The 19707-nt window shown below is 41.0% G+C and overlaps 5 protein-coding genes and 1 non-coding gene across 10 annotated transcripts; 1 reads left to right on the forward strand and 5 right to left on the reverse strand.

Annotated features, from left to right (window-relative positions):
• Positions 1–88: 88 nt before the first annotated feature.
• Positions 89–3307, reverse strand: LOC129599497 (phosphate carrier protein, mitochondrial-like). 2 transcript variants are annotated; one of them, XM_055497750.1, is made up of 10 exons: positions 3177–3307; positions 2965–3083; positions 2840–2896; positions 2036–2163; positions 1803–1982; positions 1562–1743; positions 1270–1442; positions 987–1097; positions 535–628; positions 89–468 (listed from the first exon to the last, which is right to left on the reverse strand). In XM_055497750.1, exons 2-10 carry the CDS (start codon positions 3062–3064, stop codon positions 390–392), a joined length of 1104 nt encoding a protein of 367 aa, XP_055353725.1. In that variant the 5' UTR covers positions 3065–3083; positions 3177–3307; the 3' UTR covers positions 89–389. The 2 variants fall into 2 exon arrangements, with proteins under 2 accessions (XP_055353725.1, XP_055353726.1); XM_055497751.1 differs by having other exon boundaries at positions 2965–3286.
• Positions 3308–3730: 423 nt separating this feature from the next.
• On the reverse strand, positions 3731–6976 carry LOC129599498 (pyruvate dehydrogenase E1 component subunit beta, mitochondrial-like). 3 transcript variants are annotated; one of them, XM_055497753.1, is made up of 12 exons: positions 6568–6976; positions 6430–6479; positions 6225–6287; positions 5999–6106; positions 5790–5852; positions 5595–5630; positions 5416–5523; positions 5150–5327; positions 4781–4891; positions 4507–4598; positions 4284–4425; positions 3731–4193 (listed from the first exon to the last, which is right to left on the reverse strand). In XM_055497753.1, exons 2-12 carry the CDS (start codon positions 6460–6462, stop codon positions 4042–4044), a joined length of 1086 nt encoding a protein of 361 aa, XP_055353728.1. In that variant the 5' UTR covers positions 6463–6479; positions 6568–6976; the 3' UTR covers positions 3731–4041. The 3 variants fall into 3 exon arrangements, with proteins under 3 accessions (XP_055353728.1, XP_055353729.1, XP_055353727.1); XM_055497754.1 differs by having other exon boundaries at positions 6430–6469; positions 6568–6975; XM_055497752.1 differs by having other exon boundaries at positions 6430–6973.
• Positions 6977–7019: 43 nt separating this feature from the next.
• On the forward strand, positions 7020–9577 carry LOC129599496 (cysteine desulfurase-like). The gene is made up of 4 exons (XM_055497749.1): positions 7020–7894; positions 8115–8603; positions 8782–9166; positions 9286–9577. The coding sequence occupies exons 1-4, from the start codon at positions 7382–7384 to the stop codon at positions 9324–9326; spliced, it is 1428 nt and encodes a 475-aa protein (XP_055353724.1). The 5' UTR covers positions 7020–7381; the 3' UTR covers positions 9327–9577.
• Positions 9257–11684, reverse strand: LOC129599500 (uncharacterized). The gene is made up of 4 exons (XM_055497755.1): positions 11446–11684; positions 10747–11374; positions 10332–10564; positions 9257–9990 (listed from the first exon to the last, which is right to left on the reverse strand). The coding sequence occupies exons 2-4, from the start codon at positions 10941–10943 to the stop codon at positions 9587–9589; spliced, it is 834 nt and encodes a 277-aa protein (XP_055353730.1). The 5' UTR covers positions 10944–11374; positions 11446–11684; the 3' UTR covers positions 9257–9586.
• Positions 11685–11989: 305 nt separating this feature from the next.
• LOC129599491 (calcium-independent phospholipase A2-gamma-like) lies at positions 11990–16855 on the reverse strand. Of its 2 annotated transcripts, XM_055497743.1 has the most exons (6): positions 16561–16855; positions 15928–15986; positions 14895–15806; positions 13402–13668; positions 12878–13127; positions 11990–12701 (listed from the first exon to the last, which is right to left on the reverse strand). In XM_055497743.1, exons 3-6 carry the CDS (start codon positions 15749–15751, stop codon positions 12219–12221), a joined length of 1857 nt encoding a protein of 618 aa, XP_055353718.1. In that variant the 5' UTR covers positions 15752–15806; positions 15928–15986; positions 16561–16855; the 3' UTR covers positions 11990–12218. The 2 variants fall into 2 exon arrangements, with proteins under 2 accessions (XP_055353718.1, XP_055353719.1); XM_055497744.1 differs by lacking the exon at positions 16561–16855 and having other exon boundaries at positions 15928–16384.
• A 478-nt stretch (positions 16856–17333) lies between these two features.
• Trnah-gug (transfer RNA histidin (anticodon GUG)) lies at positions 17334–17405 on the reverse strand. The gene has a single exon. It is a non-coding gene; the product is annotated as a tRNA-His (tRNA).
• Between the last annotated feature and the right edge of the window lie 2302 nt (positions 17406–19707).

The following is a 19707-nucleotide window of genomic DNA, read 5'->3' on the forward strand; positions in this document are numbered from 1 at the left end:
AAGTTGGTCAGACAACTCTCCAAGTGATTTCTGTGCTATGTAGCCCATTCGCTTAAGAGTAAAATTAATATTAATGCAAGTCTGCAAACCTTTCAAGGTTTTTTATAGCAATTTCAGCCGGTTTCACCACAGCAGAAGCTCACAAACTGCACGTAAAACGACATTTAAAACAGCAAAGATAATTACTAACACCAAATATCTCAATCTACAACTATTACATCTTCGAGTTTGTTAAATTATTGTTCATACCAGCCTAAAAACAATTACCCAAACAGCCACTAACTATAGGTAATGCAAAAACAACGAACACACTGCATTCTGCTTTCAATCATTTAAATTAAATTAAAGTGCTTCACACATAAACCAATCTACTCGCTTAGTTTTCACGGTCAGTTTACAACTTTGCCTTGGGCTGCCCACTTCAGTTTGAGTGATTCTGGTGCCTCTGGTGGCGGAGGCCGTGGGAGACTGAAAAAACGATAAGATTACTGTAATGAAATGATTCTAGTTAACGCTTTCGCTAGCTGTACGTACCGGAAGTAAACTTTCACAGCATCATAAATGAACCACTGAAGGGCAGTCAAAGTACCAATCATAATAATACGGGGGGTAAGTCCCTTCCACATTCCTGAAAAAGATTATAACGCGTTAACACGGCTGTCTTCGGACCATCTGACTGCTGTGTCTATCATAAAGCACCCAGTAAACATTCCGAAATCGATCTTCCACGAAATGACTCCCCTGACTTTCCATGAATCAATAATCAGGAAAATAGTTTTCCCAAATTATTGTGGAATTCAAGGTTAAGAATCATGGTATTCAAATGCCAACACTAACTTTACCCCATGCTGTAATACATACTGTGCTGTATTGTAAAGGCAAATTGTAAGCGAAAATCTTTCGGAAAAAGAATTAAATGAATATGGAGCCAGTTTTCACTTATGCTTCATCATACTTATCGGAATTCCATGAAAATTAGCACTCACCGGCAAATCCTAGGCTCTTTGCAACTTCCACGGCTGTGCTTCCCTTTTGCTGGTTCAACTTAGATACGACGGTATCGGCAGGATGGGAAACAATCGCACAGAACACACCCGCTGAAATCAGAAATACATCAGCTTAGTGAGCTCACTCGTTAAAATTATCTTACATAATGTATTAATAAAAGTCAGACCTATCATAAAGCATCAGGTATCTCAGTGATAAAAGGCTCGTATGTTTTCATCATGCACCGAAAACGACAACGGAGAACCCAGACCGTGCACTTACCGATATATCCAGCAGCGAAAGTGACCAACAGCTGCTCGCCCTTGCTGCACTGCGCTCGGGGCTTGGGCACGACATATTTGTAGAGCAATTCCACAGTTCGCTCAAAGCAGGCAAATTTCATCATAGTGTAAGGGATCTGACGCATCCACAAGGGCACCAATCCCTTATAAAATCTAATAAAATCATAAAAAAACAACTGAGTACTGCCACTACCAGGCCATACGATTACAATACGCAGTTCACTGATTAGTGATTATCAGGAGTTTTTCGTAAAGCAATAGCACGGATGTACCCGCTGATGCCTTCCTCTCTTAGGATGCGTGGAAAGCCATCTCTCAGCGTTGACGACCATCCAGGCTGCGTCTGAATACGAACTTTCACAGCTTCCATAGGAGCAAGGGCGATATCAGCGAAAAATTCAGCTGAAGCCGATGCGGCGAGGTACAGCCAAGTTCGGTAGAGATACGCGGCTTCCTGCAGATGAACGGGGCTCAAATCAAACGTGCACCATAAGAGAAAACAAAGTCACTTACATCTCCAATCAGATCGTGGTAGTAGACTTTGAAAACTTCGTAGAGTCCAAACTTGAACATGCCCTGGGCGGAGTAGCCGATTAATGTCGGCGCCCATCCCTTGGTCAAGCCAAGCATACCCTCCTCCTTGACGGTAACAGAAAATCCGGACATGATCCCCTGATATTTTGCAGGATTCACCTGGTGGAAAATAACATATATTTCTGCAAAGTGGCATTCAGCGTCCGTTTTACCTGTATGCGGCATTTAACCAGATCAAGCGGTACGATGGCAGTATGTGTGATACCACAACTCAAAATTCCACCGAGGCCGCACAAAGCATAGAACTTGGGTGTTGCGAACTCAACCTCCCCTTCATTCACTACAAAACATTTGGACACATTTGCAGACATAGATCTCTTCTATAACTAGCCGAAGTTCTACCAGCGTTTGAACGTGCGCTGTATAAGCTATGCAACTAGCACTAATAGCAATTCTCTATGCGAACAGGCTGCAAAGCCACAAATGGGATATTATTGTACCAAACTATTGAATAATCCTACACGGAACGATGAGAAATCCCACCTATCGTCCAGTTTTGCTTATTAAAAAAGAAATAATGCTTTTCCTGATTTCCAGCAATAATTTAAACCCTATTCCTGATAAATGATAATGTACGTAGCGCACTGTTGCATCACTTCACATTCACTTGCAGTCTTGCACCGCCCGACGGCCAAAGTATCTGGGAATAAACAAGGGCGGTGTACGACAGCCAGACTAGAATGCTACTGATCGATTTCCCTGTACTAGAACGTCGTCTATATAGCAAGGAAACAGATCCTCTCACGGTTTTAGCGCTTTAACTGGCTGGTGAACAAGTACTTACTTATCATCTTATGGATGCTTTTAGACTTCAAGTACTTATGGATACTTCAAAGTTTTTTGCCATTTATGACTTGTTCAGGCAATTCATTTAAAATTAATAAAAGGGTTTACGATTTACTATAGGAGCAACGGGAACCTTTGTAAGCCGCTACAAATTCGCCTGCATCACTTACCTTTTCCATGGCCAAGTGCCTTTTCAAAATTTTTGGTCTTTGGGTTTTCACAATGGGCTGAAAGAAAAAACGGTTAAAATAAACACCTGTAAGCAGTTTTGCTAAGAAGATTATTCTAAACTTACCGAATTTATTCAAGATGGAATAGTTTCCTTGCTTGATGGATTCGGCAGCCACGATACGTGGCGTTAACAAATTTTTCACCGGTGAATTGTCTGCTGACATTGTGTCTGGTTTCTACGATCTAATAAAATGTTGGTTAGCTTTAACCAATCAACCGAATCCGACGTTCAGATGCAGCTGAAGATGAATAATCATAAATTAAAACAAGGTTTACCGTAATTTTTTCAAATAATGTACGCTGCAAACAAAAATGCTACGACAGACACTAGCAGGTGACTAAAAGTTGTCCCTGAACAGATCGCCCCAAAGTATCCTCGCAAAGACGAGAATCCGGCGTCAAGTTGCATGGGAGTACAGTATTAAAATTACCGTAAGTAGTACACGCTATACCTGGTGACCCGTTGCCTTTAGTGGGACAAAAAGGCCGTCGAATGCCGAAATCATGAAAAGTTCAGTACATAAACCGTCAAAAATTGTTTTTTCGCGGTAAAATGCAGAACTGACTTGATCCGATTATTGTATTTGTATTACATTCTGGCTGCAATTTAAACTGTGCAGCGCTGCAGCAGAAGGACAACGATTCACGGTGCGAAAGAGTTTCAAGCTCATATCGTAAGCTACCCTTATTACTATGCTTATGGTCTGCCTTATTTAAACCGTTAGAACTTATTTTTAGGGAATGCTTCCGGTCCCCTTCAGATTATCGCCGAAGCTACACTTGCGTTATCTTACTTCAGGTAGTTATTTTTTTACGAACTATTCACACAATAATGATATCTCAGACTTTAATGATCTACGGCTAACAAACAAAATTCACAGTCATTCGAAGTTCAAACATAAACTAATTTCTGACTACTATTTCAAATGCATTCCAAGCAATTCAGATTCAACGGCGTGATAGATCATTCAGAACCGGATCACTCTTCCACAGCTCACGCTGAACAGACAACGGTAACGCATGACTGTAATAAAAGCTAGAAGCCATAACATTTAAAACTAACACCACATCGAATAAAGAAAGAAGAGGCGAAGCAACTACATTAACTCAAATAAATTATGATGGAATACTTCTACCAATTTTACTTTTTTATATTTAAAGATTTCTTCACAGTATCCACGACATCACTGGCATGAGGGAGCGCTAAGCCTTCTAACGTTTTTGCGTATGGCATCGGCACATCGGCACCAGTGACACGATAAACTGGAGCATCCAAATAGTTAAAACCTTCTCCTAAACGTAAAGTAACAAGACACAGACTGCACCATGACATTTAAAATAATTCAAATCGCAATATCCATCTTGAAGTCATCGGATGCTTACCTTCACTAATAGCAGCGCTAATTTCTGAACCAATGCCACAGACAGGCCAACCATGCTCGACCGTAACGACATGGTTCGTCTTTTTCAAAGACTGGATTACTGTCTCCAGATCAAGCGGTCTCAGAGAACGAAGATTAATAACCTAGCACAAGTAATTCCGTCGTAAACAGGAAGTTAAAAGCAAGCAAAAAACACTTGTGTATGAAACAGTACCACAACAAACCTCTGCATCTACGCCCAGTTTTTCCAAATCCTTGCAGGCTTCCAAACAGGTTTGCACACCTCGAGCATAAGAAACCAGAGTGATATGTTTCCCTATCAGAATAAAACCCCACTAATTACCAAACACTATTACGAAACACAAAACTCTCAAAATAAAATGGCTGTAACGAATGAATGAGACAGTTCTGATCGATCGAAGTAAAATCCGTTCAGGGATAAAGTAATGGAAAAAAACTTATACAAGTAGCGGAAGAACACGAAAAAGAATGTTTTACCTTTCTTTTCGATTTTTGCCTTCCCAAGAGGTATAACAAAATCTTTACTCAGTGCTTCTTCGGGAATGTCGAACGGCTGTCCGTACAAGATTTCGTTCTCCAAAAACACGACTACAAAGCATAAGCCATAAACCAAAAAATAACCAGCCAGTTCAATGAAGATGTTGAACGTAACAATTAAGATTAACTATTCAATATTACTATGACCTATTCGATTAATTTTTATACTATTCAACAGCACGAATGTTTTAAGAACCGTAAATTCGCAAGTAAACTTCAAAATATCTATCAACAAAAAATTAAAGTGACTGACATTATTATCTTCGAAGTCAATACTGGCCATTTAACAAAAGCGCAACAAGAGTATACCTGGGTTGTCATCCCGTATAGCCGCCTTCAAAAGTCCTCGTGCATCTTCGGAATTGTACGGCGCGGCGACTTTTAGTCCCGGGCACTGCGCATACCATGATCCGAAGTCTTGTGAATGCTGAGCGGCCACTCCAGCGGCTGCTCCGTTAGGCCCGCGAAATACAATTGGCACTTTTGTCTACAAACGGATACTGTATTAAAATATAAAATTTCAAAGCCATCTGCGTTTATCGAATTCCAAACAGTGATTTAAGGCAGTAACTTACCAATCCTGCCGACATATAAAGCGTTTTAGCTGCCGAATTAATAATGTGATCGATAGCCTGCATGGCAAAATTCCATGTCATGAATTCACAGATCGGCCGAGTTCCAGCCTGCGAAAGCAAGGAATGAGAAATCACACAGACTAATTTATAGCAAAAACCCGTAACGATCACGCACTTACCATTGCAGCACCAACGGCAATACCGGCGAAACCCATCTATAAGAATAATATGCTGACGCTTGACATATGCGAATAAAGAAAAAGAAAAGAAAGAAAGTAAAAGAAATATGCGAATAATTACCTAACAATATATTACTGTAAACACTTTAGCATTTCTTTTGACAGGGTATTTGCTACCAAATCATGCTTGCTTACCTCTGTAATTGGAGTGTCCATAACCCGTTCATCGCCGTATTTCTTCCATAAATTTTTTGTCACCTACCAAAAACAAGTACTGCACATTTCCACATTTCAAATTACGTATCGTAATTCAAATTTTTATCATAAGGAATTGCGAAGTGCACTGTGTAGATGTTGCATTTATAGAAGTACAGTATATTTCAACTAGAACGAAGCATTTTCACCTTGTATGCTCCATCATATTGTGCTACTTCTTCTCCCATGATGAATACGCTGGGATCCCGCTCTAGCTCTTCGTCTAGCGCTGAATTCAGGGCATCACGAACCGTCATCTGAAAAAAAAGAACAACACCGTTTTCCGAACCATCCATCAATGAGGGAGTGTCCAAACAATGAAGTTAGAACGAACCACTGTAGTCTCAGATGCAGGAAAAGGTACGAGTATAGTACCTGTTTTGCTTGCATGTTGGTACTTATCGCAAAAAACCTACGAGGGACACTCGATCGGGCGATCTGCAACATGCGAAAATAATACAAATCACATAAGAAAGGTAGTGCGAGTCTGAATTTCAAAAGAGTACTCTCGGCAATTTTCCCAACGATGACTATCAGATTTAATTTTTCATTTTTGCAAGATTGTTCAGCGCCAACTTACCCTTCTTGCTGCGTCTTTTGCAAGGAAAGCCATGATCACACTGTAAGCAACTGGCAAGTGAGATAAAGGGGAATCGGTCGCAAACAAGGAGCACCGAGGTGAAAGTGTACAGCTAACTTCGAACTTTCCAAAACTCACAACAATTAATAAATGTTCAGAAGCTGAGAAGTGGCAAAAAGGCAGAACCACTAGTGGTCTGCGTTTTGCTGTTGCAATGTTGCTTCCTCGCGGGCGAAAATTAGTAAGATCTGCAAATCAATTATACGGATTTTCAGATCTGAAAAGCAGTCATTAAAGAGTCATTCATAATAAATGTCTCAAAACTTCAGGTTTGGAACGTTCACCAAAAAACAAGTGTTTCAAAATTGCATAATGCCATAATCCCTTTTCATCATATCGAGTGAGTATCCCGGCGCAGATGAGCCCACATTTATTGTACTGGGCGTATCCGGCAGAAATGGTCACGAGGACAAGTAGATCTGCCATAGTGTCAGGTGACCAAGCGTGCGATTGCGCGCAAATTGCATTAGTGCACATGCACCATCCATATGGTTCAGTTCTTCGTGCCGCTACTGCTGTCTGCTAACCCATAAACAAAAATTACAGTTTAAATCATAAAATATTTAATATTTAATTATTACGAATTACTTGCATTAATTCAATTTTCCAGTTTTTCCTAAAAATTGCTTGTGTAACAAAGAGTCTAGAACCGCATAAAAGTGTGACTGTGAACTTCAGTTAGGTATTAGTGAAAATAAACCCTAAACAGCGAAGTTGAAAGTGAACAGTTAAAAACATTGCTGTCATTGCGGACTTTTATCGGTGGAAATACCTATACCTACCTGCTGACTTACAGTCCACATTATTTTTCTAGTCCACACTCGCAGTGGTGTTGTAGTAGTTGTACTATCAGAGACTTTTCTATTTTTTACTACGATAAAAAGTAGTGAAAATGCGTTTATCCCGCATAATCCATCCAGCGAAGCCATATTTTCGGCCCTTCACCACCTCTGTGCCAGTATACCAACAGGTAGCCGACGCTGTCAAATTTGATCCAGAACGAACGCGTACTGAAGTGGAGGACACTAGCACACGATACGAGCAGATGACAAATGACAATACAAGCGATAAGTATGTATACAAGAAAGTCGAGCAGAAGCTTCCCGATGTGCGCCCGCTCTATCTGGATCAGCAAGCGACGACTCCGCTGGATCCTCGCGTGATGGACGCCATGCTGCCTTACCAGATGCATTCTTTCGGGAATCCCCACTCTCGATCCCATGCTTACGGGTGGGAAAGTGAGCAGGCGATGGAGAAAGCCAGAAGTCAAGTAGCGCGACTGATTGGTGCAGACTCTAAAGAGATAGTGTTCACCAGCGGAGCAACGGAATCGAATAATCTGGCCATTAAAGGAGTTGCGCGGTTCTACAAAGGAAAGAAGAAGCACATTATTACTACACAGACTGTAAGTAGTACTAACTTCTAGGTACCGTGACTCGTGAAATACCTTTAAACAGACAGCAATTTGCAGTGATTTAGGTTGAGCAGTTGTGAGAATTAAGTACTTACACTGATACAGTAATATATTTTCAAAGTTCTACATTGATCATGGCCACTGTTCAGAATTTCCGTTTCGAAAAAGTCTAATCGCTCGCAGTGTTTTCCAGTTCTCTGTTCGGTTTTAGGAACATAAATGTGTTTTGGATTCGTGCAGAGCTCTGGAAGGAGAAGGCTTCGATATTACTTATATGCCTGTGCAGAAATCGTCAGGCTTAATCAGTCTGAGTGAATTAGAGAAAGCAATCCGCCCCGACACTTCCTTAGTGTCCGTGATGTTTGTGAATAACGAAATCGGTGTCAAACAGCCAATGAAAGAATTAGGCAGTCTGTGCCGATCGAAAAAAATATTCCTCCATACCGATGCAGCACAGGCTGTAGGGAAAGTGCCTGTAGACGTCAATGCAATGAATATTGACTTGATGTCTATAAGCGGTCATAAATTATATGGTCCAAAAGGAGTCGGCGCTCTGTATGTGCGTAGACGTCCGCGAGTTCGTTTGGAGCCGATCATTAGTGGTGGCGGTCAAGAGCGTGGACTCCGAAGCGGCACCGTTCCGACACCACTGGTTGTTGGCTTTGGAGCTGCATGTGAAGTTGCTCTGGATGAAATGGAGGTACAAAAATTTATAATTTGAATAAAACTGTTAAGTACTATAAGCTTGCATTTGCACTACATAGATATAGTTTGTAATATCCATTTCCAGTTTAGAAACATTTAGTATCAAGAAATTATTGGACAGGCAAAACATTTTTGCAAAATTGGAATGGGCTTGAAGAATTATTCATTTTCAGAATGATACGAAGCGGATCGGATACCTCTCAAAGTTATTGGTGGATAAACTGACCGCGGCGATTCCGAACATAGTTAGAAACGGTGATCCAGTCCAGACATATCCTGGGTGTGTTAATCTGTCTTTCGCGTGTGTGGAAGGAGAAAGTCTTCTTATGGGGTTGAAAGACGTTGCTGTTTCGTCGGGAAGTGCTTGTACTTCAGCGTCGTTGGAACCGAGCTATGTATTACGCGCTATTGGCGCAGAAGAAGACCTGGCACATTCCTCGATTCGTTTTGGAATTGGCCGCTTTACGACAGAGCAGGAAGTCTTGTACACAGTTGAGAAGACTGTAAAAATGGTTGAACATCTACGCGAGTTGAGCCCTCTCTGGGAAATGGTGAAAGGTACTCCTACCCTTTATTTTGTTTTTAAATTTATTTAATTTTTTAACTTTAACTTTACCTTTTAACAGAAATGTAAATGCAGAACTTAAATTTAATGTATTCGTTGTTTTTCATTGCAGAAGGCGTCGATTTGAAATCAATAAAGTGGACACAACACTGATGCTATTTAGTGGCGGCTGGTGACAATTTTCCGCAGGAAATTAGAATTCGGAAGATTATGGCATAAGCCTTACCCATATGTTGAAAGAAAATTTATTTACATATTCTGTTACAGAAGATGATAAATTAAACATGCATAAAAGATGTGCGAGCAAATAAACAGATGATCCTTGTCTTCCACGAAATTAATATGAAAGAAAGACTGCAAACGAGACTGTAAAATAAAGTAATCAGAACCGAAAACAATGCTTGTTGTCCGTCCTACATGTGCTCCAAGAGATTTTGCAGATAAGTGTTTTCGAAATACTCCACGCAAACCGCAATGATGAAATGCAGAATAAAGAAGGTGACAGTGTTCATCATTTTTCGGTCGAACATCACGAAAAAGTAGCCGAGCCGTAACAACCGGCTGACACCGTCCATGAGAAGAGTCCACATATTTCGTCGTATACTGCTTGGAAAGATTCCCACGCACACTCCACCAAAAATCAAATTGTACCGTCTGATCAGCTGATCGAGTTTGTAAGATCCGTCGGATGAAGCCACTTGGTCGGGGCTGATTTCAACCGCAGGCACGACCTTATGAATAGGAGCCATGCACAAGGGGCATGAAATGGGGAACAGGAATACCTTTCCGTGATTCCACATGGCAGCAAAACATTCGGCTACAGAACACAAAAGAAAAATGGTTAAAGCACGTCTAGCAATCTAATCCCACAGGATCATAATACGTTGCATATATATTACACACTGAAAAATACAATACACTGAAAACAGATACGAGTACCATAATAAGGGAGCCTGTAGTGAAAACTTCAAAGACGCGAGCAAATAGAGGTATGTATTTGCTCCAGTTTGATTAATAAACTATTAGGCATCAGAATCAACTGAATGCGAAGTGTTTCACACATGCTAAAGCAATTATCTTTCGGACCGGCTAGTGAACAATTTGCCAAATTACTAAAATCGGCACGAATACTCAAATCAGTACCACTGAAGCACTAACCACATAAAGTATGTCCGCAAGGGCCAGCCACGGGAATCCGCTCAGCCATTTCGTCGGTAGTAGCCAAACACACGGGGCATCCACTATCCCCAAAAAACTTCAGGTTTTCCTCTCTTTTAACCTTCGTCACGCATGCGCTATCAGTTTTGCAACGGCCACGACGGATGCCTTTAACAAGTCGGATCCACGCAACTGAACGTTTCAAATCCAGACGCTTCAAATAATTGCAAAGCCTACGAAACACCAGATCAAACGAAACGCCAAACAGCTTTGGTTATCGATGTGATTGAAGGTTACAGGAAACGCTACCATATGCTTCGTTGCCTCATCTTTCCATCGTGTACGGAGGAAGGCACTACTCATCGACTGCTCTAACAATATAAATTGACTGACGAATTGTCAAACGCTAACGCACCTGGGCAAGCACAGAAATGTCCACAACAAAGCGTAGCCATACACCAGATCCTTGGCACGTGTCCACATTCGAACATCTCGCGCTCGATGGTATTCCTCTTCCCAAATGGGACACAATCCAGCTGATGAATTCAGTGTAGGACAAGTAGGACCCGATGCAAATTCCGTGAAAGGATTGACAATGCGACATGCACCCATGTTGGATAATTGATTGTCAGATTTTTCTAGTTCGGATTTGCAACACGAATAAAAAGTGCACAAACAAGGAATATAATAGCGTGATTCAGTAAAGTTGCCTTGTAGAGACTGAGATGCACGATTCTGAACCAGGTCGCGACCACAATGTCAAGTATTATACATCACCGTACTTGTGTACAAGTACTGATCGTGAATTATGAGTTCCACGGCAGAGCACAACAAATGAGTGAAACGATCTGCCAATAATCACACGATTCACGATTTTATGTTTTCAAAATTTGATTGCAAAAAAAGATTTTGTTCAGTTCTGTCTTCTGTATAGAAGTACAGATAACTCATAATAACCAGCGACTTTGTTTACTTTATAAGTCTCTGGCCCTGTAATAACATCGCGGAGCTTCACAACGCCAAATCCGGATTACATGGGACAACTGGAATGGGAAAACAAGCCTATAAGTTTGTTAAATCATCATAAAACTTATATGATTGGGAAAACACCAACCTGAAAAGTGCTCTCAAAATTAATCATAATTACCAATTAAATTAAACGATTAAGCGCAACAATGACAACATCTGTATTATGTGAACACCAACAGAAATAAATACAGCAAGCAGTTTGTGAAAATACTGTTATTATGACTTCGTCAGCTGTGCGCCCCTGCGCTCCGCAGAGGTCATCCTGATATCGCTATATAATGTCTTGAGATATGTATCGCTTCTTAAGTTCTTAAACACAACCAAAAGCTTTCGCAAGGCTTTTGCGAATTATGGCGTACTCGAGCAGATCGATTTGGGTATGCATAGCGCAGATTAGATAACACTTTTGATGTTACTTATTTGGATTGTAATCACACATGGTAGTGGGTACCGTCACGGCCAGCGTCACCACAACACGGAAAGGCAACATATTCTAGCTCCAACTATTTCCACGCGTGCAAACTTCGTTTTTGTTTTTTGAAGTTATTTAGCATGGATTTCAATGCCAGTGCCGGTCGTTTCTACTGCACAGCGAAAGTCCAGAACCAATGTACCTATGCAAAAAGTCAAAAAACAATCGCAACAATTGCAGATTTTATTTCTGTAATATTGTACAGAAGTATAAAATGCGCAATGTGCATTGTTGCGAGTTTAACCATCAAACACAGCAACAAAAAATTGATCACCATAACCGGTAACCATCACGCGTCACAGCTTTACTAATTTAATATTGTCAAAGAACGGCCCTGTGATACTGTATGTACACTGTCCACTCTGTAAAAAATCTGAATCTGATCACTAAACATTGTAAGCGAATTCTGTACAATCTTTCTGTAAACGCATCCAATCATTAGCTTTGCGTAAAGATGATCGCGGTGCTGTCAGTTTTTCAGCAATTTGTCGCATCAGCACCGGGTTATCTTCGACAAACTTTCTCGAATCATGAATTAATATATCCATTTTCTTGATATCGGAAATGTCCATTCCTAAATCTTCTGAGAGGATGGGATTTACCCGGAAATATGTAGATGGTGGCAACAAATCCTGCAGTGTGGTATGAATGCCCTCCGTATCTGTAGCTGACGCTATGATGCTGGTTAATTTACTTCTCCAGCTGGTCAAGCCAATAGCTTTGGCAACTTCCTGGTTTTGCACTTCTTGTTTCTTCCTAAACCGGCCAGTTCCCATAGACACAACAGTGTGGAGCTTTTCTTTCGGCCATAAAAGCCGACTTTCATGAATTCCAATAGCAGTTGGATTGTTGTTCAGGATCCCGCCATCCTGCAGGATACCAAACACCAATGAAGGCACAGAAAAAACCAAAGTTTTCATATTTCAGCAAACGTTTTACGACACCTCCTTCGAAGATGTGCTAATTCAAAACCCGTGCACTTCAAAAATGTTCTACAGGCGGGAACAAAATCCTTGGAATGGTCTTACAATTACTGCAGTATTACCTGATGTATAACATTATCCAGTCTGCATTCCTGAAAGAAACCGGGAGCAGCCGAAGAAGCACGCATCGCTTCCCACACTTTGTATTTGGAGGAACCTTCGTAATGCGAAACTGAGCCCGGTGGAAGCCCGTAGCTGCGAAAGACAAACGGAAGGCAATCTGGCTCATCTATTTTTGTCGAAATCGCTGCCAAGCGGATGCCACGAGGATCACGAGACAAGTCGACCATCATCTTCTCTCCCATGTTTTTCCTGCACAAACAACGACCGGTTAATTTTATTTTTCTTGCCTGACCACGGCGTCATTAACTTTTGTGGTTCAATATTGTAATATTTACTTATATTTTATTATCAATTTTATCGTTATGCTTCCTAAAAACGTTATCTTATTGGTGCTAGTACCTCCGGCGTGGGATATTTATGGAAGGCAGAAAACTGTACTAGTATTGTAGTTCCGATTTCGAAATGCTTTCGAAAACTGAAGAATTTCTGATTATGTAACATTGTAAGTAATCTTGTATCTTACCGTAGAACTGTTTCCCACGCAGTAGTGTCATAATATCCATGGCTCAGTATCAGTCTTCTTGCACCTTTCAGTGTATCACGAGCAAAAAGTGAAATACATGTTTTCTTATAAAACTCCAGAGATTCTTCAGCGGATAATTTGAAAGCAGTAAGCATCGTAACTACCACGGCACCGGTACTGACTCCAATGAAATAATCAAAAAGATCACATGGCGCTTTTCCTGTGAGATTTTCCAGTTCCCGCAATATTTCCAGTGCGACTAATCCTCTGCAAATATAAAAATACATAGTGTTATACCACAGAAAATTAAACACCTACTCGTATGGTCGTTTAAGTGAAACACTATGGTAAGTGAATGAGCGATGGTCGTTTAAGTGAAGTGAAACACCCGAAATAACATTTTCCACAAACGGATTTTCTTTCGGATTTTTTCCTCATACGATTGAGCAGGTTGTACCCTTTACCGAGTACTTGCAATTTTTAAAAAAGCTTGAACCGTTTTCTTGCAAATGAGACGTAAAGAAATCAGTGACGAAAGCGCTTTAGCCACGCCACAAGTGCCACTGCACTACGCTCAAATATTTGCAGTCACCGCCATCCATGGGCGGCTGTACCATCGCCATGTGAGATGTCTATTTAGACCAAAACGAATACAGTTTGAAGACACCAACTTCAAACAAACGAAGAAAAAGTTCAATTGAACATAAATTTACCTGAACTGAACTAACAGCCCCCCATGGATGGCGGCGACTGCAAATATTTGAGCGTAGTGCAGTGGCACTTGTGGCGTGGCTAAAGCGCTTTCGTCACTGATTTCTTTACGTCTCATTTGCAAGAAAACCGTTCAAGCTTTTTTAAAAATTTCAAGTACTCGGTAAAGGGTACAACCTGCTCAATCGGACGAGGAAAAAATCCGAAAGAAAATCGGTTTGTGGAAAATGTTATTTCGGGTGTTTCACTTAAACGACCATACGAGTAACATGCAACCACAAAAGTATAGCGTCAGAAAACAGTAGTCGGTAACTCGTTATAGTTCCGACTTGCTGTAAAACAGGTACGCTAGTAAACAGTGCAAATGAAAGCATAAGACTGATATTTAAGTTTGAGATACAGGAAATCTGTGCTAGTCAACGGTAAATATTAAATGACATTTGAGCGCAAACGTAAACGTCCCATGCTAAAATATTTCGGGGAAAACTCGTCACTACTGTTATTCGATGATGTCCCGAAATCAGTTGTGTCTTAAGTATTTTTCCCTCGCATATTAAAAAAACCATCTATCTCTCAAAAAGGCCTTCTCTCGCTGGTATTTGATGCACAATATAAAAATAATTTAACAAAATCTAGGACAGCTTACAGCGGAAGCGAGGCAGGTCAATCACCCTTCACCCGAAAGCCGATGCCATTATTGACGCACGCATTTACAGCGTGCTTCCCATTAAACTTCTTACTGCATGGCACACTGAACCCGTTCGATGCCGTCCCCATCTTACCTAGTTCCTCCACCATCAATCGACAGTATGCGCGGTCCTGGCGCATTGGGCGGAAAGGAATAACCCAACAATCCCAAAGTCATCAGCGCTTGATTTTTTACAATTGTTTCTTCGTTCATGACGAAACTCAATAACAAACAAATCGCTCCGCGTTTAATGGCTTCAATTTTGGCATCGGGATACTGCAGAAGATGATTGGTCAAATCTTCCGTTCGACTCAGTTTGCTGTAGTCGGATTTGGCTTTTTTAATAGCCGTCATCAGTGCACGAGTGCGAGTATCGATGGAAGCCTGCGAAATCACCGGTCGCACAGTGGAAGACGCTTTCGGAGGGATGGCATCAGTGGTGGGATGAATATCCTTTAAAAATAATTTCTTCGTGGGTTTCTCCACGTCGTCTTCCACTTTTCTCACAGCGTTGTCGCGTAATGAAAGCAGTTCTCCATTTGGGGAATTTTCACGAAGCACATCGTTGTACGAGCTCATGTAGGCTGCCCGCATTGTCTCGTCGAACGGGACATCTTTCTCGGATTTTTCATCTCCATTAGATGGCGTTTTCTTGTCGGATTTCGTGGATGCGGATCGCCGTGCTTCTCTCGATAAATTAGACGGTGCATGTTTAGGTTGGAAGAGGTGTTTTGAAGTGCTCTCAATCAGCTGATTCGATAAGCTTTTCGACTTCTGCGCAGCGTCCGATAGGCCATCAACAACAGTTTTACCGAAATCTTTTAGATACGGAACGGTGGTCACGCGAGGTTTGAGTTTGGCTGGAGAAATGATGAGAGCTAAATCAGAAACGGTTGTCCAGCGCTGCGCCAAGCCTTTCACAAATCCCACTAGCTTCTGTTCCTGCGCCATCAGGCATCGAACAGTTCATGCACGATAAAGTAAGGAGATATTCCTAACTTCGCAGCTACAACCAGCAAAAACACTGTTATAAACCGAAAACTGAGCAGTGCTAATACCTTTAAAGTGAGACAAAAGACGCGTAAACGACAAAGTTTCTAACTTTTAAATCCTGACACGGCGCTTACTTGTATTGAGTCGAACTTCCCGCACATCCGAATCTGTATACTGTTCACAAATCCAAGTGCTAAAATTTTGAAAGAGAATGCTGTGTGAGATTATCAGTAATAAGATAGTTAAGTACTACACAACACATCTATCTACCAGTAATGCAAATCAAAGGATTTTAATTTTCTGGATCGATAAGAAGCATTTGGGAATACGAAGTTACAACAATTATAACACGGATATCCAAGCAATAATCTTTGTCTGAGTCGGTCTGACTGCATCTGACCGATTACGTTTACGGAGTGTTTGCGCCTTACACAAATATATTGTTGCTATTGTATATCTATATATATTATGGAAAACGGAATTTATTCACAAGATTTATACAGAATTAATATTAATTTTTAATTTACTCACATCAGCAAGCAACACTTACCTCAGTAAAATGAATAACTACAATCATGCATTATTTTACTCCAGTAATTCAAAACCGTACTTACGTATTTACGAAATATATACATATTGTAGATTTTAATGTAGTAAGTACTGTACATAATAATTGATACTATATTATATTAATCGTAATTCGTAAATACCAACACAATACCAGTAACACTGCCGCAGCGACGAAAGAGCAAGAATACTGTACTTACATGATTAATTTTCTATCGTGAAGTCGCCATTTATCAGTCGACGACTCGACAGTCAGCAATCGTTAATCCAATACTTCTATCCTCTACGTTTTACTTTTTTATAAAATCATTTCGTAACGAGAAAACAGTATATGCAAGTAAAATGCAACAGAAGTGTGTAGTATCGCGGCTTTGCGGAAATGTAACATTTAAATCCTACAACATTACAGTAATGATTTAAATAAGCACAGCCGTGTGTGTGTAGAAGCAATAAGCATATACGTACTGTAGATATTGCGAAGTACAAAATTATTACTGCATTACGCATTAAAAACGGGTGCAAGCATCTTGTACGGCATATCTACTTGTGATTCACCGTTACTTTGCATCAACGTTCACGTGCCGCTCTTGGCATCACGGCCCTGACAGAAACTTCTGAGGAATTTTCACATAAGCAACCATAGGAATTATTCTTCAAGAGATACGAGTACGCGTTCAACGAAATTTACCGCATGATTGTTACGTAATCCATAACCCGAACGCATAGAAGTTACCCGGCTTATGGTTAGGCTAACCATATTTGCTTCCCTGCTGCTATTGATATTCGGCAGCAGTCGGAAGTGAGCTTACAGTTAGAACTGGTGAATATGAACTGCGGTGCCGCTGTATCGAACCGTTAAAAAATAATTTTGTCAACGAATATTTTAAATTTCGAAGAAGAAAATTCGGGATTCATATAATTAAGTTTGTTAACAAACGCATTCAGCAAAAACAAACAATCTGAAACCAAAAAATGCCGTCACTCGGAATCGAACCGAGGTTGCCACGGCCACAACGTGGTGTCCTAACCACTAGACGATGACGGCTTCTTCACATTATAACATACTTCTTTTAACTTAATAAAAGATACCATCCACTTATCAAGATCTGGCGCTGCTGTGTTGTACCGCCTCCCTTTTTATTGTTACAAACTTACAAAAGATTGCAGGTAGGCACGTTTAGAAAAGCATTAAACTTAAAATTTCGAATTTCTTATATAGAAACTCACGGAGAGTTCTCAACTTTCCCTTACGCAATCGACATTTCCTCTTGACTGAATGCAGTGAATGGGCAGTCGATAGAGCCGCCAGAATAACAACCTCGATCGTTCCTGTTCCGTAATATCGGCTACTCGTATATTTTTTCACTTTTGCCGGCGAGCATTTTACCTTCTCCCACGACCCGAGATTCCTAATATGACTTATATAAGCTACCACTTACTAGCACGAAGTGTGATATCGCGGTTAAAAAATTACAGAAGCCTTGTACTGTATGTGTTACGGTTTACCAACTTGACACTTTCCCTGTTTCGACCATTTCTCCTGCGACGTCGGCATTAATAGTGTGGTCATTGGTCACATCGATGACCAGTGGTTTACAACGCTCTCACGGGAGGAGTGTACTGGCATCCGGTCTTTTACGGATAAACCATTTGGCTCCATCCTGGGTAAGAAACCGGCAATCATCAGGACATCAGTGATCAGCCCGCTAGCGATTCTACCACTTCTTTATACCGTCGTGTTTGGGAAGTCAACTGGCTTCGCAACGCAGGCTGGTTCTCCCCGTTTCTCCATTGCGCATTGCGCATACGATAACTGTTAGTCGCACATAGGGTAGGGTCCCTGGCTGTGACCCCTCCGACGGCGCAGTCGGAAACTGGCTCAAAATTTGTGAAAATCGTAGAATAATGGCTTTTTGAGCCGCTGTTCTACACGCTTTCTAGTGTTGCTTGCATTTTTGCGTAGTTTTCCATTTTCTTTTCGGAGAAAAGGTTCTCGCGACGACAATAACTGCTACGCACTTTAAGAAACTCTGTTACTATTACTCTAGATCTGGAACTTACATTAGCTACGTGCTTGTACTTACTGTTAACGTTAGTGTATACAGTACCAAATCGTATTTTTTTATTTTTATCTAGCCAGGTCAACAAAGAATTGGCAGTTTGAAAGTTAGGACGCATCATTATCCACGTGGATAATTTCCCGCCCAAATTTGGGTGTGACTGTATGGTACGAGTATAACTGCAGAAAGCGGAAAATTTTGTGGTGCGTTAGACTACCAGTATTGGCCCGTTTCAAAATTTCGGCTCCCGGCCCGTTACCGTCCCGTTAGCCGGCCTTCACGTCCCGTTTACCGTACCGTTTACCAAAACGCCGCCGTTTCCCGACCCGGCGCCCGTTTTTAAAATTTTTCAAAAAAAATTTGAAATGAAAAATTACAAAAAAATTTTTCCGCGGTTTTAGTTTAGGTATACTATTATTACTGTAATTTCAAAACCTGCTTGTAAAAGGCAATCAACAGTCGGCTTGCACGGATAATAATATTCAGGGCCGTCGCGAAGTCCGATGATAGGGGGAGCGCGCGGTCGCGCGCCAGTTCGAAAATCGCTCAAAAATTCAAAAAAATCGTAGAAAAGCGGCTCAAAAAACGCACTTTTCTACGCTTTCTATTGTTATTTTCGGTGCGCCAGCCAAAGCGCCAACGCCAGTTCGATTTTTTTGAGCCAGCGCCAGTTACGCTAGCTCCCGGCGCACCATTTTCTCGTTTTTTTCCCTCCGTTTTTTCCCTCGCGACGGACCTGATAATATTGATTAGTAGACCCCGAGCAAACTCGGTGCAGAAATGAACAGTATCCAGAAGACAATGTACAGCAAAATTAAAAACTTGCGGCCACGAACAGCTTTTAATGAGCAGACTAAATACTTCGATTTTCTCATATTTTGCTCACTTCCTAACAAAATTAAAATTACCTACAGAGATCACTACATTTCGTAGTAAAAACTTGCCCTGTCACTTCTGATGATCCATAAACTGATAAATACCAATAAATGTTCAAACAAACACAAAAGGATCAACAGGAAGAGGACGGTGTGCGAGGCGAATCTTACATGCATTCTACTAGTTTCAACGATTTTAGTTTTCATTGAATCGGTTTGTACTAGTATCACAATTATTTTAATTATATAAAGCAGAATATACCGGGTTGCTAACATGTAAAAAGCTCGGGTTTTTTCAGCCCCTGCTACTTCAGCCAGCTTCAGTGTACAGGGTCTACTAATACTTGCGTACAGTTAGTACTTACCGTAAATGCTAAGGGTGGGCCTCAGATTCGACGCGAATCTCGCTATG

The sequence above is a fragment of the Paramacrobiotus metropolitanus genome, unplaced genomic scaffold, assembly GCF_019649055.1.
Source record: "Paramacrobiotus metropolitanus isolate TYO unplaced genomic scaffold, Prichtersi_v1.0 Parri_scaffold0000147, whole genome shotgun sequence".
NCBI classification, from domain to species: domain Eukaryota; kingdom Metazoa; phylum Tardigrada; class Eutardigrada; order Parachela; family Macrobiotidae; genus Paramacrobiotus; species Paramacrobiotus metropolitanus.

What these genes read in the sequence shown, in the direction of transcription:
- LOC129599498 (XM_055497753.1), bottom strand. Translation starts at nt 6,462, where the DNA reads ATGGCTTTCCTTGCAAAAGACGCAGCAAGAAGG. An exon ending in TGGACACTCCAATTACAGAG is followed by an intron (nt 5,631 to 5,789) that starts GTAAGCAAGCAT and finishes TTATTCTTATAG; the next exon opens with ATGGGTTTCGCCGGTATTGC. An exon ending in TAGCGCTGCTATTAGTGAAG is followed by an intron (nt 4,194 to 4,283) that starts GTAAGCATCCGA and finishes CTTTACGTTTAG; the next exon opens with GAGAAGGTTTTAACTATTTG.
- LOC129599491 (XM_055497743.1), bottom strand. Translation starts at nt 15,751, where the DNA reads ATGGCGCAGGAACAGAAGCTAGTGGGATTTGTGAAAGGCTTGGCGCAG. An exon ending in GCGTGGGAAACAGTTCTACG is followed by an intron (nt 13,128 to 13,401) that starts GTAAGATACAAG and finishes TTGTTTGTGCAG; the next exon opens with GAAAAACATGGGAGAGAAGA. An exon ending in TGGATAATGTTATACATCAG is followed by an intron (nt 12,702 to 12,877) that starts GTAATACTGCAG and finishes GGTATCCTGCAG; the next exon opens with GATGGCGGGATCCTGAACAA.
- LOC129599497 (XM_055497750.1), bottom strand. Translation starts at nt 3,064, where the DNA reads ATGTCAGCAGACAATTCACCGGTGAAAAATTTGTTAACGCCACGTATC. An exon ending in ACCACGATCTGATTGGAGAT is followed by an intron (nt 1,744 to 1,802) that starts GTAAGTGACTTT and finishes GTTCATCTGCAG; the next exon opens with GAAGCCGCGTATCTCTACCG. An exon ending in TTTCGCTGCTGGATATATCG is followed by an intron (nt 1,098 to 1,269) that starts GTAAGTGCACGG and finishes TTCTGATTTCAG; the next exon opens with CGGGTGTGTTCTGTGCGATT.
- LOC129599500 (XM_055497755.1), bottom strand. Translation starts at nt 10,943, where the DNA reads ATGGGTGCATGTCGCATTGTCAATCCTTTCACGGAATTTGCATCGGGT. An exon ending in ACATTTCTGTGCTTGCCCAG is followed by an intron (nt 10,565 to 10,746) that starts GTGCGTTAGCGT and finishes GGTGTTTCGTAG; the next exon opens with GCTTTGCAATTATTTGAAGC. An exon ending in TTGCGGACATACTTTATGTG is followed by an intron (nt 9,991 to 10,331) that starts GTTAGTGCTTCA and finishes TGTGTTCTGTAG; the next exon opens with CCGAATGTTTTGCTGCCATG.
- LOC129599496 (XM_055497749.1), top strand. Translation starts at nt 7,382, where the DNA reads ATGCGTTTATCCCGCATAATCCATCCAGCGAAGCCATATTTTCGGCCC. An exon ending in ACATTATTACTACACAGACT is followed by an intron (nt 7,895 to 8,114) that starts GTAAGTAGTACT and finishes GTTCGGTTTTAG; the next exon opens with GAACATAAATGTGTTTTGGA. An exon ending in TTGCTCTGGATGAAATGGAG is followed by an intron (nt 8,604 to 8,781) that starts GTACAAAAATTT and finishes ATTCATTTTCAG; the next exon opens with AATGATACGAAGCGGATCGG.